General features: G+C 41.4%; 1 protein-coding gene across 1 annotated transcript; it reads right to left on the bottom strand.

Annotated features, from left to right (window-relative positions):
• Window positions 1-3,952: 3,952 nt before the first annotated feature.
• On the bottom strand, window positions 3,953-16,663 carry BORCS7 (BLOC-1 related complex subunit 7). The gene is made up of 5 exons (XM_086377513.1): window positions 16,495-16,663; window positions 6,941-7,003; window positions 6,795-6,838; window positions 5,649-5,669; window positions 3,953-4,844 (listed from the first exon to the last, which is right to left on the bottom strand). Exons 1-5 carry the CDS (start codon window positions 16,630-16,632, stop codon window positions 4,793-4,795), a joined length of 318 nt encoding a protein of 105 aa, XP_086233639.1. The 5' UTR covers window positions 16,633-16,663; the 3' UTR covers window positions 3,953-4,792.
• Between the last annotated feature and the right edge of the window lie 1,209 nt (window positions 16,664-17,872).

Raw genomic sequence — 17,872 nt, 5'->3', positions numbered from 1 at the left:
AATTTTCTCTTTTTTAATATTTATTTATTTATTTGGCTGAGCTGGATCCCAGTTGCAGCACGTGGGTCCTTCTTGTGCTGTGCAGGACCCTTTTAGTTGCTACATGTGAGATCGAGTTCCCTGACCCGGGATCGAACCCAGGCCTCCGACACTGGGAGCACAGAGCCCTAACCACTGGACCACCAGGAAAGTCCCTAATTTTCTCTTTTAAAAATAAAACATAAACGTACACAGATATTTTCATGTTTTCTTTCCTTACCTCCAAGGATGGCCTTGTGTAGAACTCCACACATCTAACCTTTAAAAGGTGTAACTTAAAGTTACTGGTCTGACAATTCCAGCATGGTCCAGAAAGCCAGATTTTGGTTCAATACACAGAGCCACCTTTCAAGTAGAGCTTCCCAAATGGCCAGCATCCCCAAGTAAAAGATTCTCCAAACATTAGAAGCATTTAAACAGAAGCTATTAATAGAAATACCAACCGGTTGTTTACCTATCAGAGATGAAGCAGCAGGGGTAAATGGGTTAAAATTCAGTTCCAAAAATCTTTCCTTTGTATGATGCTAAATACTAGAAATGACAGGAAGCATCCTTGTTTCTGGGGCTTCCCAAGTGGTGCAGTGGTAAAGAATCCGCCTGCCAGTGCAGGAGATACAAGAAACACAGGTTCAATCCCCAGATCGAGAAGATCCCCTGGAGGAGGAAATGGCAACCCACTCCAGTATTCTTGCTGGAAAATTCCATGGACAAAGGAGTCTGGGGGGCTACAGTCAATGGAGCCACAAAGAGCCACTATTGAGCACACACACATACCCTTGTCTCAATTTAAAAGAAAAGTAACAGATAATAGCAAGCTAGACTAGCAGTCAAGACTACCAAGCTCAGAGACTTTGGATAAGTCACTTCATCTCCCTGCCTATGTGTTTTCATCTGTTAAACATGGGGCCAAAATTTAATCATTTGTGAGGCCCCATACAGCTATAATATTCTGGAGTCCTATAATACTTTCCTCTAAAACACACTTTTAGAGAGTTTTTTTAAGTTTTCAATTGGAAATAGAAGTTGAATTTTTTCTAATCCCCTTTTGGTGCTTATTACAGTGATGTATAATTTTTATTGTTTCCTGGTAATCTAATGTATTTTGCAGCTGTTATATCAACTTTGTAATCCTGGAATTATTTTGGCAACTCTTCTAAATATTTCTCTATTTGATTTTTCAGAGATTTTATTAGGATTTTTGCCTCTATATTCATAAATAAGTATCTCCTAAATACTTATATGTTATCTCAATTTATTTTTTTTAATGAAAATTACATTTACTTCAGCAAAGGAACTGGGTATCTTGCTATCATTTTCTGTACTTTGGGAGCATATGGAAATGATTTGTTCTTTGATACTCTGGAAAAGTCTCAGGATAGCCATTACAAATAGATGACATTTTAACTGGTTATTTTTGACAAGTTATGGATTATCTCTCATAACCAGATGGGACATACTCTTTTTTAAATGTCGGTTTTATGATACTATGTCTTTATAATGAGCCAGACATTTGATACTAATAATTAAATTTTCAGCATCAAACTGATTTGTTGTTGTTCAGTCACTAAGTTGTGTCTGACTCTTTGCAACCCCATGGACTGCAATGCACCAGGCTTCCCCGTCCTTCACTTTCTCCCAGAGTTTGCTCAACTCATGTCCATTGAGTCGGTGAGGCTATCCAACCATCTCATCCTCTTTGTTCCTTTTCCTCCTGCCCTCAGTCATTCCCAGCATCAGGGTCTTTTCCAATGAATCAGCTTTTTGCATCAGGTGGCCAAAGTACTGGAGCTTCAGCTCAGGGTTGATTTCCTTTAGGATTGACTGGTTAGATGTCCTTGCAGTCCAAGGGAGTCTCAAGAGTCTTCTCCAGCACCACAATTAGAAAGCATCAATTCTTTGGTGCTCAGCCTTCTTTATGGTCCAATTCTCACAACCACACACGACTACTGGAAAACCCATACCTCGGTCTATACAGAATCAAACTGATAATTCTTTTCAAATCTAACTGATTTATATATCTCCTGTTTAATTACAAATTTACACTTTTATGACTGAGCCAACATTTTACCAGTTTAATCTATAAGAACTAATTAATGGTTTCATATATTTTTCAAACTTTTGTAACACATGCTTGGTTTTCTTATTCTACTTTGATTTCTTTTGCTCTCTTTCCAAATTCTAACCACAAACCCCTTGGGTTGGCGGGGGGGGGGGGGGAAGGGGGGCATTTATTTCTACTTTATCCCTAATATAGAGGGCTTCCCTGTCTTTCACCTTCTCCTGGAGTTTGTTCAAACTCATGTCCATTGAGTCGGTATGACTTTAAAATATGACTTTTTTCCTTTATAGTACTGCTTGGGTGCCATCACATAAATTCACTTGCATAGAATTTGAATTTTCATTATTTTGAAATTATCCTCCAACATATCCTCTATAACCCAGATGTTATTTTAAAGAAATATCTTTTGTCTCCATATGTTTGATCGCCATTTAATTCTACATAACCTATTTCTATAAGAAACAAACTATTAAATTATGTATACATTTCTGCCTATTCTCGTATTGTCTACTTTTCTTTCATGTATTTTGGCATTATGTTCTTTGTTGGAGAAGACTCTTGAGAGTGCCTTGGACTGCAAGGAGATCAAACCAGTCAATCCTAAAGGAAATCAATCCTGAATATTCACCAGAAGGATCGATGCTGAAGCTCCAATACTTTGGCCACCTGACGCAAAGAACTGATTCATTAGAAAAGACTCATGCTGAGAAAGATTGAAGGCAGGAGGAGAAGGGGATGACTGAGTAGGAGATGGTTGGATGGCATCACTGACTCAATGGACATGAGTTTGAGCAAGCTCTGGGAGATGGTGAAGGACAGGGAAGCCGGGCATACTGCAGTCCATGGGGTCACAAAGAGTCCAACATGACTGACTGAACAACAACAAACTAGGGTTTCATTATTTAATGTAAATTTCATCTTTCATTTTAATTGTGAAAATTAAGTTGTAAAATTTATTTTATCAGATACAACATAAACAATAGTGTGTATGTGTTGAGTCGCTAAGTTGTGTCCCGCTCTTTGAGACCCCATGGACTATAACCTGCCTGCCTCCTCTGTCCATGGGATTTTCCAGGCAAGAATACGGGAATAAGCATTTCCTCAACCAGGCGATCTTCCCCCTCCAGGGATCCAACCTGCGTCTCCTGCATTGGCAGGCAGATTCTTTACCACTTGAGCCACCTGGGAAGCCTAAGCAATTACTGATTCTTTAATATTTGTTCCAGCATACGTTAATTTTTTTCATCTTAAATATTTCTTTGCTTTGTGTATATTTGGATGGTTAAACTTTGTTTTCTAAACTGGTGACTTTAAAAAAAATTAGTCCTTGGATTTTCTAAGAAGATAATTCTACTATATGATAACAATTTTGTCTCTTCATTGCTAATAGTTACATTTAATTTTAATTTCTGCACCAGGTGTGGCTTCCAGCAAAATGCTAAATAGAAACTGATGGTAACATCCTCAGATAATATTTCAGATGTTTTACTCATAATATGACAATTGATGTAAGTTTGCAACCATTCTTTTTAAGGTAAATTGAGCCTCTTTACATTTAATAATTGTAATAAATGTTTATAGAATGAATACATAAGTGAATCCCTTCATACCTATTTTTTACTTTAAGTTAATGTGCATATATATAAAATGAGGAATATATGTATAATCTAACATGATTACTCAACTTGATGATAGAGAATATGAATTAAACTGGACTCACATTTGCTTTTCTTCTTTCAGTAAAAACACGATTTTCTTAAGTCAGCTTTCTCCCAATACTTTAGTGAATTAAGAATGGAGCTAAACCAGGTTAGAGTCCCATTTTAAATTCAAACAAAGCATAGACATTCAGACTTGAGAACAAAGGCAATGACATTTAATAAGATAAATTCAGTGAACACGGGTATATGTCTACAAACATAAGGTTTTCTACATGGCACAAGCTTATACTTCAATCTTGGTAATTTAGCTGCATTCTCACTTGGCAATAATGTCATACAAGTGAATTTGCTGACGACTAGCAAAATTACAAAATGAACCCAAGGCCACTTAATCAAGAGTCACAACAACAAAGAAACCCTAGGAATGAAGGTCAAGGCAGGAGGTTACAGCTGGCCAGATATGATACCATTTGCCTAATTTTCATGAAGGAATTTGCTCCAACAAATAAAATAAGTATCTCTTCTTAGTTACTAGAAAAGAAAACAACTGGTATTACCTAATCATCATTCTGTGACCATGAAATTAAAATATTTCCTGAAAGTCTGATTAAAAGAAAAAGAAAAAAAAGTCTTTAAAAAATATTAATCATTCTTATAAATTCACAGTAGAATCTCTAAGTCTGAATTTAAAACACTGCTCAGTATTTGCTTAAGAAACACATTTAGACAACATGGCTTTTGACATATTAAAATTCTGTGGGAAAAACTAAGACATCTTTTAATTTTGTTTTAATATCAAACTAACAGAACAACTTAAAAATTCATTAAGAACATGGGTTGGTTTGATTTAAGAAGTGCTTCTAAAATTTAGTCATCTAATTTCCTTTCAGGAAAAACTGTTCATCATCACAGATCTTTTCTAACTTAACTTTTGGAGAAGAAAATGGAAAATCAAACCCATAGCACATGGTATGTAAGATACTTCCTCCTCAGGGTCAGGCAAAGAAGTGCTTTTGCCCTCTTCTAACTCGTTCTATTTCAATAGATGATTCAACTGGTCCTGTAGATTTGAAGACTGCTCAACGCTGTAAATTAGGATAGAGAAAAAAGTTTATCTACAATGGGCATCTTGTCATCATAGCAACCCCTCTATACAATCATATTTTCTTTTGGCTTTAAATGTGGGGGCTATTAATGGGGTCAGATTCATGACTGGGTGCAGAGATAGGGGTATATTTCTCTACATTCTTTGTTTGTAACAGTTTACTATCCCTGAAAGTACAATATCATATGTTCTCCCTAGAAAAATGGAGAATTAGATACTGAAAAAAAAAAAATCAACCGATGTGGGAAAAAAAAAGACATTTCATTGTGCAAATGATTTGCACAGAGTATTTGCACAAAATATATATGCATAGTTCTGCTGAAGCTAAATCAAAAATTTATATTGGTCCACTGGCGGGGGGGACCAGACATGTTTAAAATATGAAGAAAAGATCTGTAAAGCCAATTATTATATAAACAATATTGCAAGGGACTGATTTAGTCCACTTAAAAAAAATACACATATACAAACATACAAGTCTGTTCAATGACTACAGCACATTTACTCTACTTAACAAATATTACCAATGTAAAAAGTTGTCTACTCCTGAAGGTTGGTTCTCTACACCCTATAACTTTTAGAAAACCTGTGCTAGAAGTGAATTGACTTACTGCATGCCTCTGAAATATTCTTTATATTTTCAGTGAGCTATCCTAGAACACAAATCAATTTAAGGGTCTATGTCAACCAGAGTTTTATACTAATCCTAGGCCCAGCAGTGTAATTCCCCCCAGCTTGCTACAGTTAGTTGGCCCCCTACTCCTCTACCATTGGGGTTACTTACTTCTTCTGAATAGCTTCTTGCCTAAATCAGAGAAGGAAAGAGAAAAATAAACATAAGAAAATGTAGCAACCTAGAAGAAGTTATCTATGATCAGATATATACATAGGAAGGACAAATTTCCAGCTTGTCACATTTTCTATTTCTGTCCATCCTATCCTAAGATTGTGCTATTGAATCCCGCTTCACTATCTGAACACAGAGTTGCTGAAAAGATGGATTTTACACCTAAAGATGTAATAATACTCTATCAGAGTGAGCGACGTGGTCCGACCGACTATAAGGATGGCTCAAATTCAGTTTGGGTACGTGGAGCTGAGGGGTCACATACCTGATAGATACATACCCCCAAAATGAATGTTTTAGCTATTTAACTATCAAGAGTTAAATTCCCAGTCAGATTTTTCCAATAGGTACCTAAGTGTAATATCAACTGCATAAAATAAAAAGCAAAATGAAGTAAGATGAAAAGTTAATTAAATTGTAATTTTGTCCAAAACTATAATGGAGAAGGGAGTCTCTATATTTCAGAGTCTGCTGGATGATTTATAGTAGTTAGGGCTCATGCCAATCTATTCCAGTATTCTTGCCTGGAGAATCCCATGGACGGAGGAGCCTGGAGGGCTATAGTCCATAGCATTGCAAAGAGTCAGATACATTAAGGTGACACAATTGAAGCGACTTAGCACGCACGTGGGAATGTAAGACAAAGGTCACTGATGTACTCCATTCCCCAGGGAAGGTGCAGCCACTCTGGGAAAACCCTCAGGCACAGACAGTTGGCAAATACCACTTAAGTGTCCACCAAGTGCCAAGGGCTATGCATGTGTGCGGTCCTGGATGGGCCCTGGCCTTATGGGGTTTGCAGTCCCTCCCTCTAAGAAGCTCCCAAAATATGAGCGAGGTTCACAAAGGTGATTGCCACTCTGACCGCACCCTGTACACCAACTTCTTCTGCAGTCTCAGGCATCTATTCCAGAGGGAACAATCCTTGACTAACCCCCTCCCCACCCACTCCCACCACCCTCCTGACACTTTGCTCCTGGTTCCCGCCTTCAGGAAAATAAGCAAAAGCACAAAGGCCACAAGCAGCAGCCTGCAGAGAGCGACTGTAGCGAGTGCAGCAGGCACTGGAGAGCGCATACTCACTGGTACTGAAGATGAGTTGTTATTATTGCCATTTTTCTTAAACTCTGCATTAAAAAAGAGAGAGAGAGAAATAGAGCACTCCACTTCCCAGAAGCCACATAAACTGTGCATATAAAACTCAAATCGTAACAGAAATTGTTTCTTACATCTTCTGAGTGTAAAATGGCATCTTCCTGGAGTACCATGTTTCGAGCTGCCTGACCTAGCAGCTGGAAGACAAAAATAAAATGGTAATAATCAAAATTTCCAAACTTCCTGTAATCGTCTCTCTGCAGCTGTTCTCCCAGGGCCCTCTCTCCTCCCCCTACTCTGCCACTCCATACAAATACAAACCCTCCGAATGTAAAGGAGGATAATTTCCCATTTGTTCATGTTGAAAATCCATTTCATTGTCACTATGGCAGTGCTGGCATGGGCTCGACATCTGTTCCAAAGGCCACTGCCTGAGAAATCAAGTCCTCCAGAATGCTGAGCTTACTCATCAAGCGCCAAGAGGAAAAGTCTGCGAAAACAAACTTTGGCTCCACAAGCCCAATGAGAACCTAACTTCTGACTCTCTAAGGCAAATTTGAGATTTGGAGCTGTTTGGGGGGAGGGAGAGGGCAAGAGTTAGGATAGGGCTTTAAAGGACAAAGGGATGTAGCTGTTCAGAAATGGAACGAGAAACACAGATGTAGGGGGTGGGTAGGGGAGGAGGGCGCTGGGGAAAGACGTGGGAGGACGTTTGGGATTCACCAGTGGGAAAGTACCATGTGAAGAATGGTCAGATGGAGCTGGGGAAGAGAGAAGAATGGAGGAAGGTGGCAGCGGAATTTAATGAATTCACTGATAGCTGGGCCCTGTGGCGGAGAGAGAGAAAGAGAGAGAGAGAGGCTGAGTGAGCTCTGTTTCAGCTGGGTGGCCTGTGGTCAGCAGATCTGACTCTGCACTGAGCAGCAAGAAGAGATCAACAGAGGGGTTCTGCTTCCTGAGGCACCCTGTTCACGGCAGACAGGAAGTCCAGCCATGAAAGGGAGCTCCTGTTACGTGTGTCTACCAATCTTCCCTGTTCCCCTGGGTCAGATGACTTCCAATTAACAAGAAATCGGCACTGATCCAGCCTCCTGACTTCTCTCCCTATAGCAACTTTTATTTTTCTTTTTAACTTCAAAAGTTAGTAAAATCTTACGTGCTTCTAGAGGCAAAACAATAAAATAAGACCTTCTATCCAGCCTCTTCCTCTCCTGGTATCACTCCTCTATGCATACATATTTTTAAAGTTAGTTTTTGGTTTATCTTTCCATTGTTCCTTTATAAAACAATGGACATGTGTATATATTTTGCCCATCTTACATAAAATGTACCCTACCATATGCACTCTTCCACATCATGCCATGTCCACTCGATAATATATACTGAGATAGACCTACAACAATAAATATTGAATCTCCACCTGTTCTTTTAGGGCTGCCGAGCACTCCACTGTAGAGATGTCTCATAAGATTATTTAACCAGTCTTCTACTGAAGACTTTGGGGCTGTTTCCAGTCTTTTGCTATCATATTAATAAGTAGTGCTAAAAAAATACCTTACATATCTTTTTGTATCTTTTTGCCAGCATCTCTGGATAGACTCAGAATCTTGATTCTGATTGCTGGATCAGAGGCTTTTAATTTTGCTGCTGCTGCTGCTAAGTCACTTCAGTCGTGTCTGACTCTGTGCGACCCCATAGACGGCAGCCCACCAGGCTCCCCTGTCCCTGGGATTCTCCAGGCAAGAACTACATATTGCCAAATCACCCTCCCTATTAAGATTATACCATTTTGCATTCCCACCAAGTAGGAGAGTTCCTGTTTCCTCCCTGTGGCCACTTTTAAATGGCAAACTCCAAACTCCTACAGACGAGAGATGGTGACCAACAAATTGAAGATTCTGAGGGATGGTGACCAACAAATTGAACATTCTAATAGTATCTTCCTCATTCATTCAACAAATATTTATTAAGTGCTTATAAGCCAGTAAGAGACACAGCCTCCATCCTTTCAGGGCTCACAGGCTGGAATTAGAGAGGACAAAGGTCCTATGTACCTGGTGGTAGGTGCTGAGGGGGACGCACTAGATGCCGGGGGAGCTTGGGGGCAGTGGTGACTAACCCATTACAGGGTAGGCACTCAGGGAAGGCTTCCAAAAAGAAGTGACTTTTTTTTTTTAATTCCTGATTTCATTATTTATTTATTATTCTTGGCTGTGCTGGATCTTCGTTGCTACATGTGGCTTTCTCTAGTTGCAGCGAGCAGGGGCTGCTCTCTAGTTGCGGTGCGTGGGCTTCTCATTGTGGTGGCTTCTCCTGTTGCAGAGCATAGGCTCTAGGCATGCAGTCTTCAGTAGCTGCATCTCCCAGGCTCTAGAGCTCAGGCTCAATAGTTGTAGCCACAGGCTTTGTTGCTCCATGGCATATGGGATCTTCCTGGACAAGGGATCGAACCCATGTCTCCTGCATTGGCAGGTGGATTCTTTATCACTGAGCCACCAGGGAAGTCCAAAGAAGTGACTTCTAAGCTAAGACCTAAAGGCTGGTGCTTAGAATTCAGAAGTATAATACTACAAAAAAGTGACATGATTAGATTGACTGTTTTAGCATGTGGTGAACAAGATGGATTAGATGGGGGGGGGGCGATGGGGGGGAGCAGGCCTGAAGGTAGAGAGATTGGTTAGGAGAACATAGCAGTATTCTAGAAAAGTAATAAGAGTAACTCGAACCACAGAAGTAACAATTTAAAACGGCAGGGTGAGGGGCTTGAGAGTTATTCAGAAGATAGACCTGATGGGACTTAAAATGGCCTGGAATGCCGGGGCTGTGGGCATGCAGGACCAGGGCCTTTTCTATGATGACAGACATAATCATTGACATTGCTGCATTTTTTGCTTACAGAAACCAGCCACACACATAACATATTACCTAAGATCTCCAGTTTCGGTTTCTTTAAAGTGGAACAACATCTGAAACTCACCTGTAAAACGATCTGAGTATAGAATCTTTGTACATTTCTATGAATTTTCCCCCAGGCTTGCTCATACTTATCGCAACACCAGTTTGTCTTATAGTCACACAAAACAGCTTTGTTGAGACTGATGAAGAGGGAAGCAATGATCTGTGGGCTAAGAAGGACTGAACATCAGTAATACTCCCATAACCTCAGGGCCTAGTAAAGAAAATGGCAAACATATGCATAAGTAACTATGTTGGTGGTTTAGTCACTAAGTTGTATCTGACTCTTGCAAGTCCAGGTACGGTAGCCCGCCAGGCTCCTCTGTCCATGGGATTTCCCAGGCAAGAATACTGGAGTGGGTTGCCATTTCTTTCTCCAGGGGATATTCCCAACCCAGGAATTGAACACAGGTCTCCTTTATTGTAGGTGGATTCTTGACCAACTGAGCTACGAGGGAAGTCCTAAGTAACTATAGAAAAATGCAATATGGTACATGATAAGTGTCATGTAGGAGATCTAGTAAAAAGACTCGGTTGGTATGCGTGCATGCACGCGTGTGTGCTAAGTCGCTTCAGTCGTGTCCAACTCTTTGAGACCCTGTGGACTATAGCCTGCCAGGCTCCTCTGTCCGTGGGATTCTCCAGTCAAGACTCCTGGAGTGGGGTGCCATGCCCTCCTCCAGGGGATCTTCTCAGCCCGGGGATCGAGCCCTCCTTATGTCTTTCATTACGTCTCCTGCATTGGCAGGCAGGTTCTTTACAACTGGTACCACCTGGGAAGCCCAGTCAGTCTGCTGCTGCTGCTGCTGCTAAGTTGCGTCAGTCGTGTCCAACTCTGTGCGACCCCATAGACGGCACCCAACAGGCTCCTATGTCCCTGGGATTCTCCAGGCAAGAGTACTGGAGTGGGTTGCCATTTCAGCAAATAGAGACACAGACGAAGATACCAAGGGAGGAAGGTGGGAGACTGGGATTGGCATATATACACTACTATGTATAAAACTTCCACCGTATAATCATAAGGGATTTGATTAGGTCATACCTGAATGGTCTAGTGGTTTCCCTACTTTCTTCAATTTAAGTCTGAATTTGGCAATAAGGAGTTCACGGTCTGAGCCACAGTCAGCTCCTGGTCTTGTGTTTGCTGACTGTATAGAGCTTCTCCATCTTTGGCTGCGAAGAATATAATCAATCTGATTTCGGTGTTGACCATCTGGTTATGTCCATGTGTAGAGTCTTCTCTTGTGTTGTTGGAAGAGGGTGTTTGTTATGACCAGTGCATTTTCTTGGCAAAACTCTATTAGTCTTTGCCCTGCTTCATTTCGTATTTCAAGGCCAAATTTGCGTGTTACTCCAGGTTTTCTTGACTTTCTACTTTTGCATTCCAGTCACCTATAATGAAAAGGACATCTTTTTTGGGTGTTAGTTCTAAAAGGTCTTGTAGGTCTTCACAGAACCGTTCAACTTCAGCTTCTTCAGCGTTACTGGTTGGGGCATAGACTTGGATTACTGTGATATTGAATGGTTTGCCTTGGAAACGAACAGAGATCATTCTGTTGTTTTTGAGATTGCATCCAAGTACTGCATTTCAGACTCTTTTGTTGACCATGATGGCCGCTCCATTTCTTCTGAGGGATTCCTGCCCGCAGTAGTAGATATAATGGTCATCTGAGTTAAATTCACCCATTCCAGTCCATGTCAGTTCGCTGATTCCTAGAATGTCGACATTCACTCTTGCCATCTCGTTTGACCACTTCCAATTTGCCTTGATTCATGGACCTGACATTCCAGGTTCCTATGCAATATTGCTCTTTACAGCATCGGACCTTGCTTCTATCACCAGTCACATCCACAGCTGGATATTCTTTTTGCTTTGGCTCCATCCCTTCATTCTTTCTAGAGTTATTTCTCCACTGATCTCCAGTAGCATATTGGGCACCTACTGACCTGAGGAGTTTCTTTCAGTATCCTACCATTTTGTCTTTTCATACTATTCATGGGGTTCTCAAGGCAAGAATAGTGAAGTGGTTTGCCATTCCCTTCTCCAGCGGACCACATTCTGTCAGATCTCTCCACCATGACCTGCCCATCATGGGTTGCCCCACGGGCATGGCTTAGTTTCATTGAGTTAGACAAGGCTGTGGTCCTAGTGTGATTAGATTGACTAGTTTTCTGTGGGTAAGGTTTCAGTGTGTTTGCCCTCTGATGCCCTCTTGCAACACATACTGTCTTACTACGGAATGAGGTTCGTGACATTGTACAGGAGACAGGAATCAAGACCATCCCCATGGAAAAGAAATGCAAAAAAGCAAAATGGCTGTCTGGGGAGGCCTTACAAATAGCTGTGAAAAGAAGAGAAGCGAAAGGCAAAGGAGAAAAGGAAAGATATAAACATCTGAATGCAGAGTTCCAAAGAATAGCAAGAAGAAACAAGAAAGCCTTCTTCAGCGATCAATGCAAAGAAATAGAGGAAAACAACAGAATGGGAAAGACTAGGGATCTCTTCAAGAAAATCACAGATACCAAAGGAACATTTCATGCAAAAATGGGCTCGATAAAGGACAGAAATGGTATGGACCTAATAGAAGCAGAAGATATTAAGAAGAGATGGCAAGAATACACAGAAGAACTGTACAAAAAAGATCTTCACGACCCAGATAATCACGATGGTGTGATCACTCACCTAGAGCCTGGCATCCTGGAATGTGAAGTCAAGTGGGCTTTGGAAAGCATCACTATGAACAAAGCTAGTGGAGGTGATGGAATTCCAGTTGAGCTATTCCAAATCCTGAAAGATGATGCTGTGAAAGTGCTGCACTCAATATGCCAGCACATTTGGAAAACTCAGCAGTGGCCACAGGACTGGAAAAGGTCAGTTTTCATTCCAATCCCAAAGAAAGGCAATGCCAAAGAATGCTCAAACTACCGCACAATTGCACTCATCTCACACACTCGTAAAGTAATGCTCAAAATTCTCCATGCCAGGCTTCAGCAATATGTGAACTGTGAACTTCCAGATGTTCAAGCTGGTTTTAGAAAAGGCAGAGGAACCAGAGATCAAATTGCCAACATCCGCTGGATCATGGAAAAAGCAAGAGAGTTCCAGAAAAGCATCTATTTCTGCTTTATTGACTATGCCAAAGCCTTTGACTGTGTGGATCATAAGAAACTGTGGAAAATTCTGAAAGAGATGGGAATACCAGACCACCTGATCTGCCTCTTGAGAAATCTGTATGCAGGTCAGGAAGCAACAGTTAGAACTGGACATGGAACAACAGACTGGTTCCAAATAGGAAAAGGAGTACGTCAAGCCTGTATATTGTCACCCTGCTTATTTAACTTCTATGCAGAGTACATCATGAGAAACGCTGGGCTGGAAGAAACACAAGCTGGAATCAAGATTGCCAGGAGAAATATCAATAACCTCAGATGTGCAGATGACACCACCCTTATGGCAGAAAGTGAAGAGGAACTAAAAAGCCTCTTGATGAAAGTGAAAGTGGAGAGTGAAAAACTTGGCCTAAAGCTCAACATTCAGAAAACGAAGATCATGGCATCCGGTCCCATCACTTCATGGGAAATAGATGGGGAAACAGTGGAAACAGTGTCAGACTTTATTTTTCTGGGCTCCAAAATCATTGCAGATGGTGACTATAGCCATGAAATTAAAAGATGCTTACCCCTTGGAAGGAAAGTTATGACCAACCTAGATAGCATATTCAAAAGCAGAGACATTACTTTGCCAACAAAGGTCCGTCTAGTCAAGGCTGTGGTTTTTCCTGTGGTCATGTATGGATGTGAGAGTTGGACTGTGAAGAAGGCTGAGCGCCGAAGAATTGATGCTTTTGAACTGTGGTGTTGGAGAAGACTCTTGAGAGTCCCTTGGACTGCAAGGAGATCCAACCAGTCCATTCTGAAGGAGATCAGCCCTGGGATTTCTTTGGAAGGAATGATGCTAAAGCTGAAACTCCAGTACTTTGGCCACCTCATGCAAAGAGTTGACTCATTGGAAAAGACTCTGATGCTGGGAGGGTTTGGGGGCAAGAGGAGAAGGGGACGACAGAGGATGAGATGGCTGGATGGCATCACTGACTCAATGGACGTGAGTCTGAGTGAACTCCGGGAGTTGGTGATGGACAGGGAGGCCTGGCGTGCTGGGACTCATGGGGTCGCAAAGAGTCGGACAGGACTGAGCGACTGAACTGAACTGAACTGATGTATATTCCAATTTAAAAATAAATAAAATATTAACCAATATTTAAAATAAAGACAAAGTTCCGGCTTGAGAAGTGTATCAACTCTGTCCCAGAAAACTGGACTGGTTTCAGCTTAACTCAATCCATACCACTTACTGAGCACCCTATCTAAATCTACTACAGAAGAAACTCTTGCGAAAAATACATGAGGGGCTGGAACTGGAAGCAGCAAGCCACTTCAGGGCAGTCAACAGTGGTACTGTGGCTTTTTGACCACTTAATCCAGCTAGGGGCCACGAGAAGTGGCATCCAAGAGTGTGGGTTTAGAACCAGTCTGCCTAGGTTTGAATCCTAGTACTACCTCTTCCCAGCTACTGCATGAACTTGGACAAGTGAAACTCCTCTCTGTAAGAAAAGCACTTCCTTTATCAGTGATTATGAAGATTTATGAATTAAGCTACATAAAATACACACATTAAAAAAAAATAACAGAAAAAGAATCTAAAAAATCATGAAAAGGAGAAGTAGATGTGTCTACCACTAAAACTGACTGTGGTAGTTTTAGTAAAAACTTGGTAATTTACCAAGGTAAAACATGAAGCACAGTAAGTTTCATAAATTCTTATTTGGTGAAAGGCGACACAACAATTCTTTAAAACAGGTAGATTTTCCTCTGATGCCTGAGGGTGTGCTCAGTTGTGTCTGGCTCTTTGCGATCCTGTGGACTATAGCCTGTCAGGCTCCTCGGTCCATGGGCTCTTCCAGGTAAGAATATTGGAGTGGGCTGCCTTTTTCTTCTCCAGGGGATCTTCCTAACCCAAAGGATCGAACTCACAGTTCCTGCACTAGCAGGCGGATTCTTTACCACCGAATCACCTGGGAAGCCCTCTGGATCCTAAAATGAGTATACCATGTGGAACTTCATACAAAGCCTATCTGGGATCACCAGATCAATTACTTCAACAATAGTGTTATGGTAAACACATTTTTTATACAGTTGTTTCTTATAGTCACTATCAATAGAAACTAAGGACATAAGGTAAAAGCTAATTTTGTAAAGATAATTGTACCAGACCCTAAACTAATACTTTGAACATTCATATATGAAGGTGAAGACTTGCAGACATATCATGCTTGCTAAAGGAACTATATAACTTAATGGAATAATGATGAAATATGAGGAAAAGAAGAGTGGGGGAGAAAGAGTTGCTATTACTATAAAATCAAATATACTTGTTGAAAATGAATAGCTAAGATACACTGCTATTGGATGAATTATGAGCAAGACAGTGGTCTACAGGAGAAATTATAGAAACCTAAAGACTCTGTCCCCAAATTATTCTGCAAGCATATTTAAGATATCTTCCATTTTAAAGAATCCAAACCTGGACTTCTTACATGATACACCATGTGCGTGGCTGGTCTCTGTAACAAAACGATGGACATGTTTTCCTTTCTCCTGGGTAAAAACCTAGAAGTTGACAAGCTGGGTCATTAGACCTATTTTGTTGGTCCAATCACCTGCCATATGGGCATTTGGATTGCTTCCAATTCGGTGCTATTTTGGATAAATGTCTATGAACACATACAAGTCTTTGTGTGGACATACAGTTTCATTTCACTTGGTTGAATTCTCAAGGTACAATGGATAGGTCTCTTTTAGGAGAAAGCATACACATATAAAGCTTGCTGGTGTGAAAAGCCATCAAACAATCCCATTCATGGAACTAGCCAGAGGATGATGAGAGGAAAATCATGGCAAAGGAGAAAGCTAACAGAAAACCAAAAACGTGACCAGAAAGACAAGTCAGAAAAGAATGAATCTGTGGACACACGATATAGAAGAGTCTTGAAGGGGGCTTCCCTGGTGGTCCAGTGGTTAAGAATCCGCCTTGCAATGCAGGGGAGGCCAGTTGGATCCCTGGTCGGAGAGGATCCCACATGCTGCAGGGCAACTAGGCCCCCATGCCACAACTGCTGAGCCCACGCGCCCTAGAGCCTGCGCTCCGCAACAGGAGAGGCCACCGCAAAGAGAAGCCCGCGAACAGCAAAAGGAGAGAGGCCCCTCACTCGTCCCAACCAGAGAAAGCCCCCAGTGCAGCAAGGAAGACAGCGCAGAAATAAAGTCTGAAAGGAATCTGGGATGTTGAGGGCAAAACCACGCGGAATTTGGGGGCCAAAAGGGACAGATCTTCACTAAAGACAACTCTGAGGAAAAAAATGAGGAACTCGATAGAATCACTATCTCATCCGTCTCCTAGCGCAATGTATGCTTTAAAGCACCGATTCTTATCCTTTGGTTTCTTCCCCACCCCATTCCCCTCTGCTCCCTCCTCGGCTCGTAGAACCATTAGTCCTGTCCAGAGACACACCCGAGTGCAAAGCACGCCCTCCGCGAACGAGCTCTCCTCTCGTCTCCGCTAGTTCACGGACTACAATTCCCAGGATGCAATGCGGCCACCCACCTCCTTCCACACAGACAAGGAAGAAAAGAGATTCCCAGGGTGCTAGGCCCGGAGAGGTCACTCCTAGCTTACCTCGGAGCTCCGGGAGCCCTTCAGAACCTGCTTGGTTAGAGCGATCACGTCAGTACCACAGGTGTTCACCTTCTCCGTCAGAAGCCCCTTCACGGACTGACCGAATCGGGCTTGCGAATCTGGGGTCCCGGTCGCCATCACTTCGGCCAGTGAACACCTCCCCACGGGCGATGGCGAGTCGCCCGGGCCAAAAGATGTGCAAAGCGGAAGGAAAGGAGGTGTCTTTTTTTCCTACCGTGGGAAAAGGAAGGGACGCATGCGCCTAGCGGAGGTTGTGCTTTGCCCACTTAAATTTAAAATACTCAGTTGATATCCTGAAGAAGACGCGGCTCAGTGAAACATCAACGAAGAGGATGGAGGACAATTTCAGTAAACCTATGGTTTAAAATCAAAAGGTGTGATGGATTACAGTCCCAATTCTGCCGGTTAGTTGCGTGACTGCAGATTCTTCAGCGTTTGCGTCTTGTGTTCCTCGTCTGTAAAATAGAAATAATAAAATTAAATCTCCCAAGCGTTCTGAGAATTAAGATCATTCAATTCAATTTTAACAAACATTTCGTGAACGAAACACCAAACACTGTTGGACTGAGGATAGAAAAATGAGATGCAGTGAACTCCCAGGCTGAGGAGACAAGTAAACAAACAGAAGATCCAGGAGGAAAAAGCCAACAGAAAAAAGTGGCAAAGTTCACAAAACAGACAATTATAAGGGTAAATGAGATAGCCAATAGGTATGGAAAATGCTTAACCTTTCTAGTAATTTTCAATGATAAATGATCCCTTTGTTCTATTAAAGCAAACTGATGATCACCTTGAAAAGAATTAATATCTGAAATGTTTCATGTAGCTGTTTATTTTCAGGCCAATGCACCAGAGAGAGGTAACGGTACATTGGCAAATTTTGTTTAAAATCACCTATATTAAATATCAACATTACTTTATCTTCCAAGTGTCTATATTCAGATGTCTCTGATTCTTTCATTTAATTCTTGTTCTTAACATTATTAAGGTATAATTTATGTTCAAATAACTACATTCTTTTGAAGTGTACAATTTGGGGATTTCTCTGGTGATTCAGTGGTTAAGACTCTGAACTTCCAATGCAGGTGGTGCAGGTTGATCCCTGGTCAGTGAACAAAGGTCCCACAGGCCACACAGCATGCCCCCCAAAATATTTTTGTAATGTACAATTTGATGAGTGTGATGGATGTGTACACCTGTGAATTACTACAACTATTATGATACAGAACATTTTCATCACTCCCACAAGTATCCAAGTGCCCCTTTGTAGTCCATCTATCCCTCACTCTAGCCAGCAACAAATCTGCTTTCTAGCACTATAGGTTAGTTTGGATTTCTAGAATTTTATATAAATGGA

This window comes from Bos grunniens, chromosome 26 (assembly GCF_055505025.1).
Source record: "Bos grunniens cultivar Pamir isolate PY7600 chromosome 26, Bosgru_T2T1.0, whole genome shotgun sequence".
Lineage (NCBI taxonomy): Eukaryota > Metazoa > Chordata > Mammalia > Artiodactyla > Bovidae > Bos > Bos grunniens.
This window is presented reverse-complemented; position numbering and strand designations above follow the sequence as displayed.

Excerpts from the sequence above, each read along its gene's own strand:
- BORCS7 (XM_086377513.1), bottom strand. The coding sequence starts at position 16,632 with ATGGCGACCGGGACCCCAGATTCGCAAGCCCGATTCGGTCAGTCCGTG. Across the intron at positions 7,004-16,494 it reads AGGGCTCCCGGAGCTCCGAG|CTGCTAGGTCAGGCAGCTCG; the intron begins GTAAGCTAGGAG and ends TTTGTCTTCCAG. Across the intron at positions 4,845-5,648 it reads CAAGAAGCTATTCAGAAGAA|CGTTGAGCAGTCTTCAAATC; the intron begins GTAAGTAACCCC and ends CCTAATTTACAG.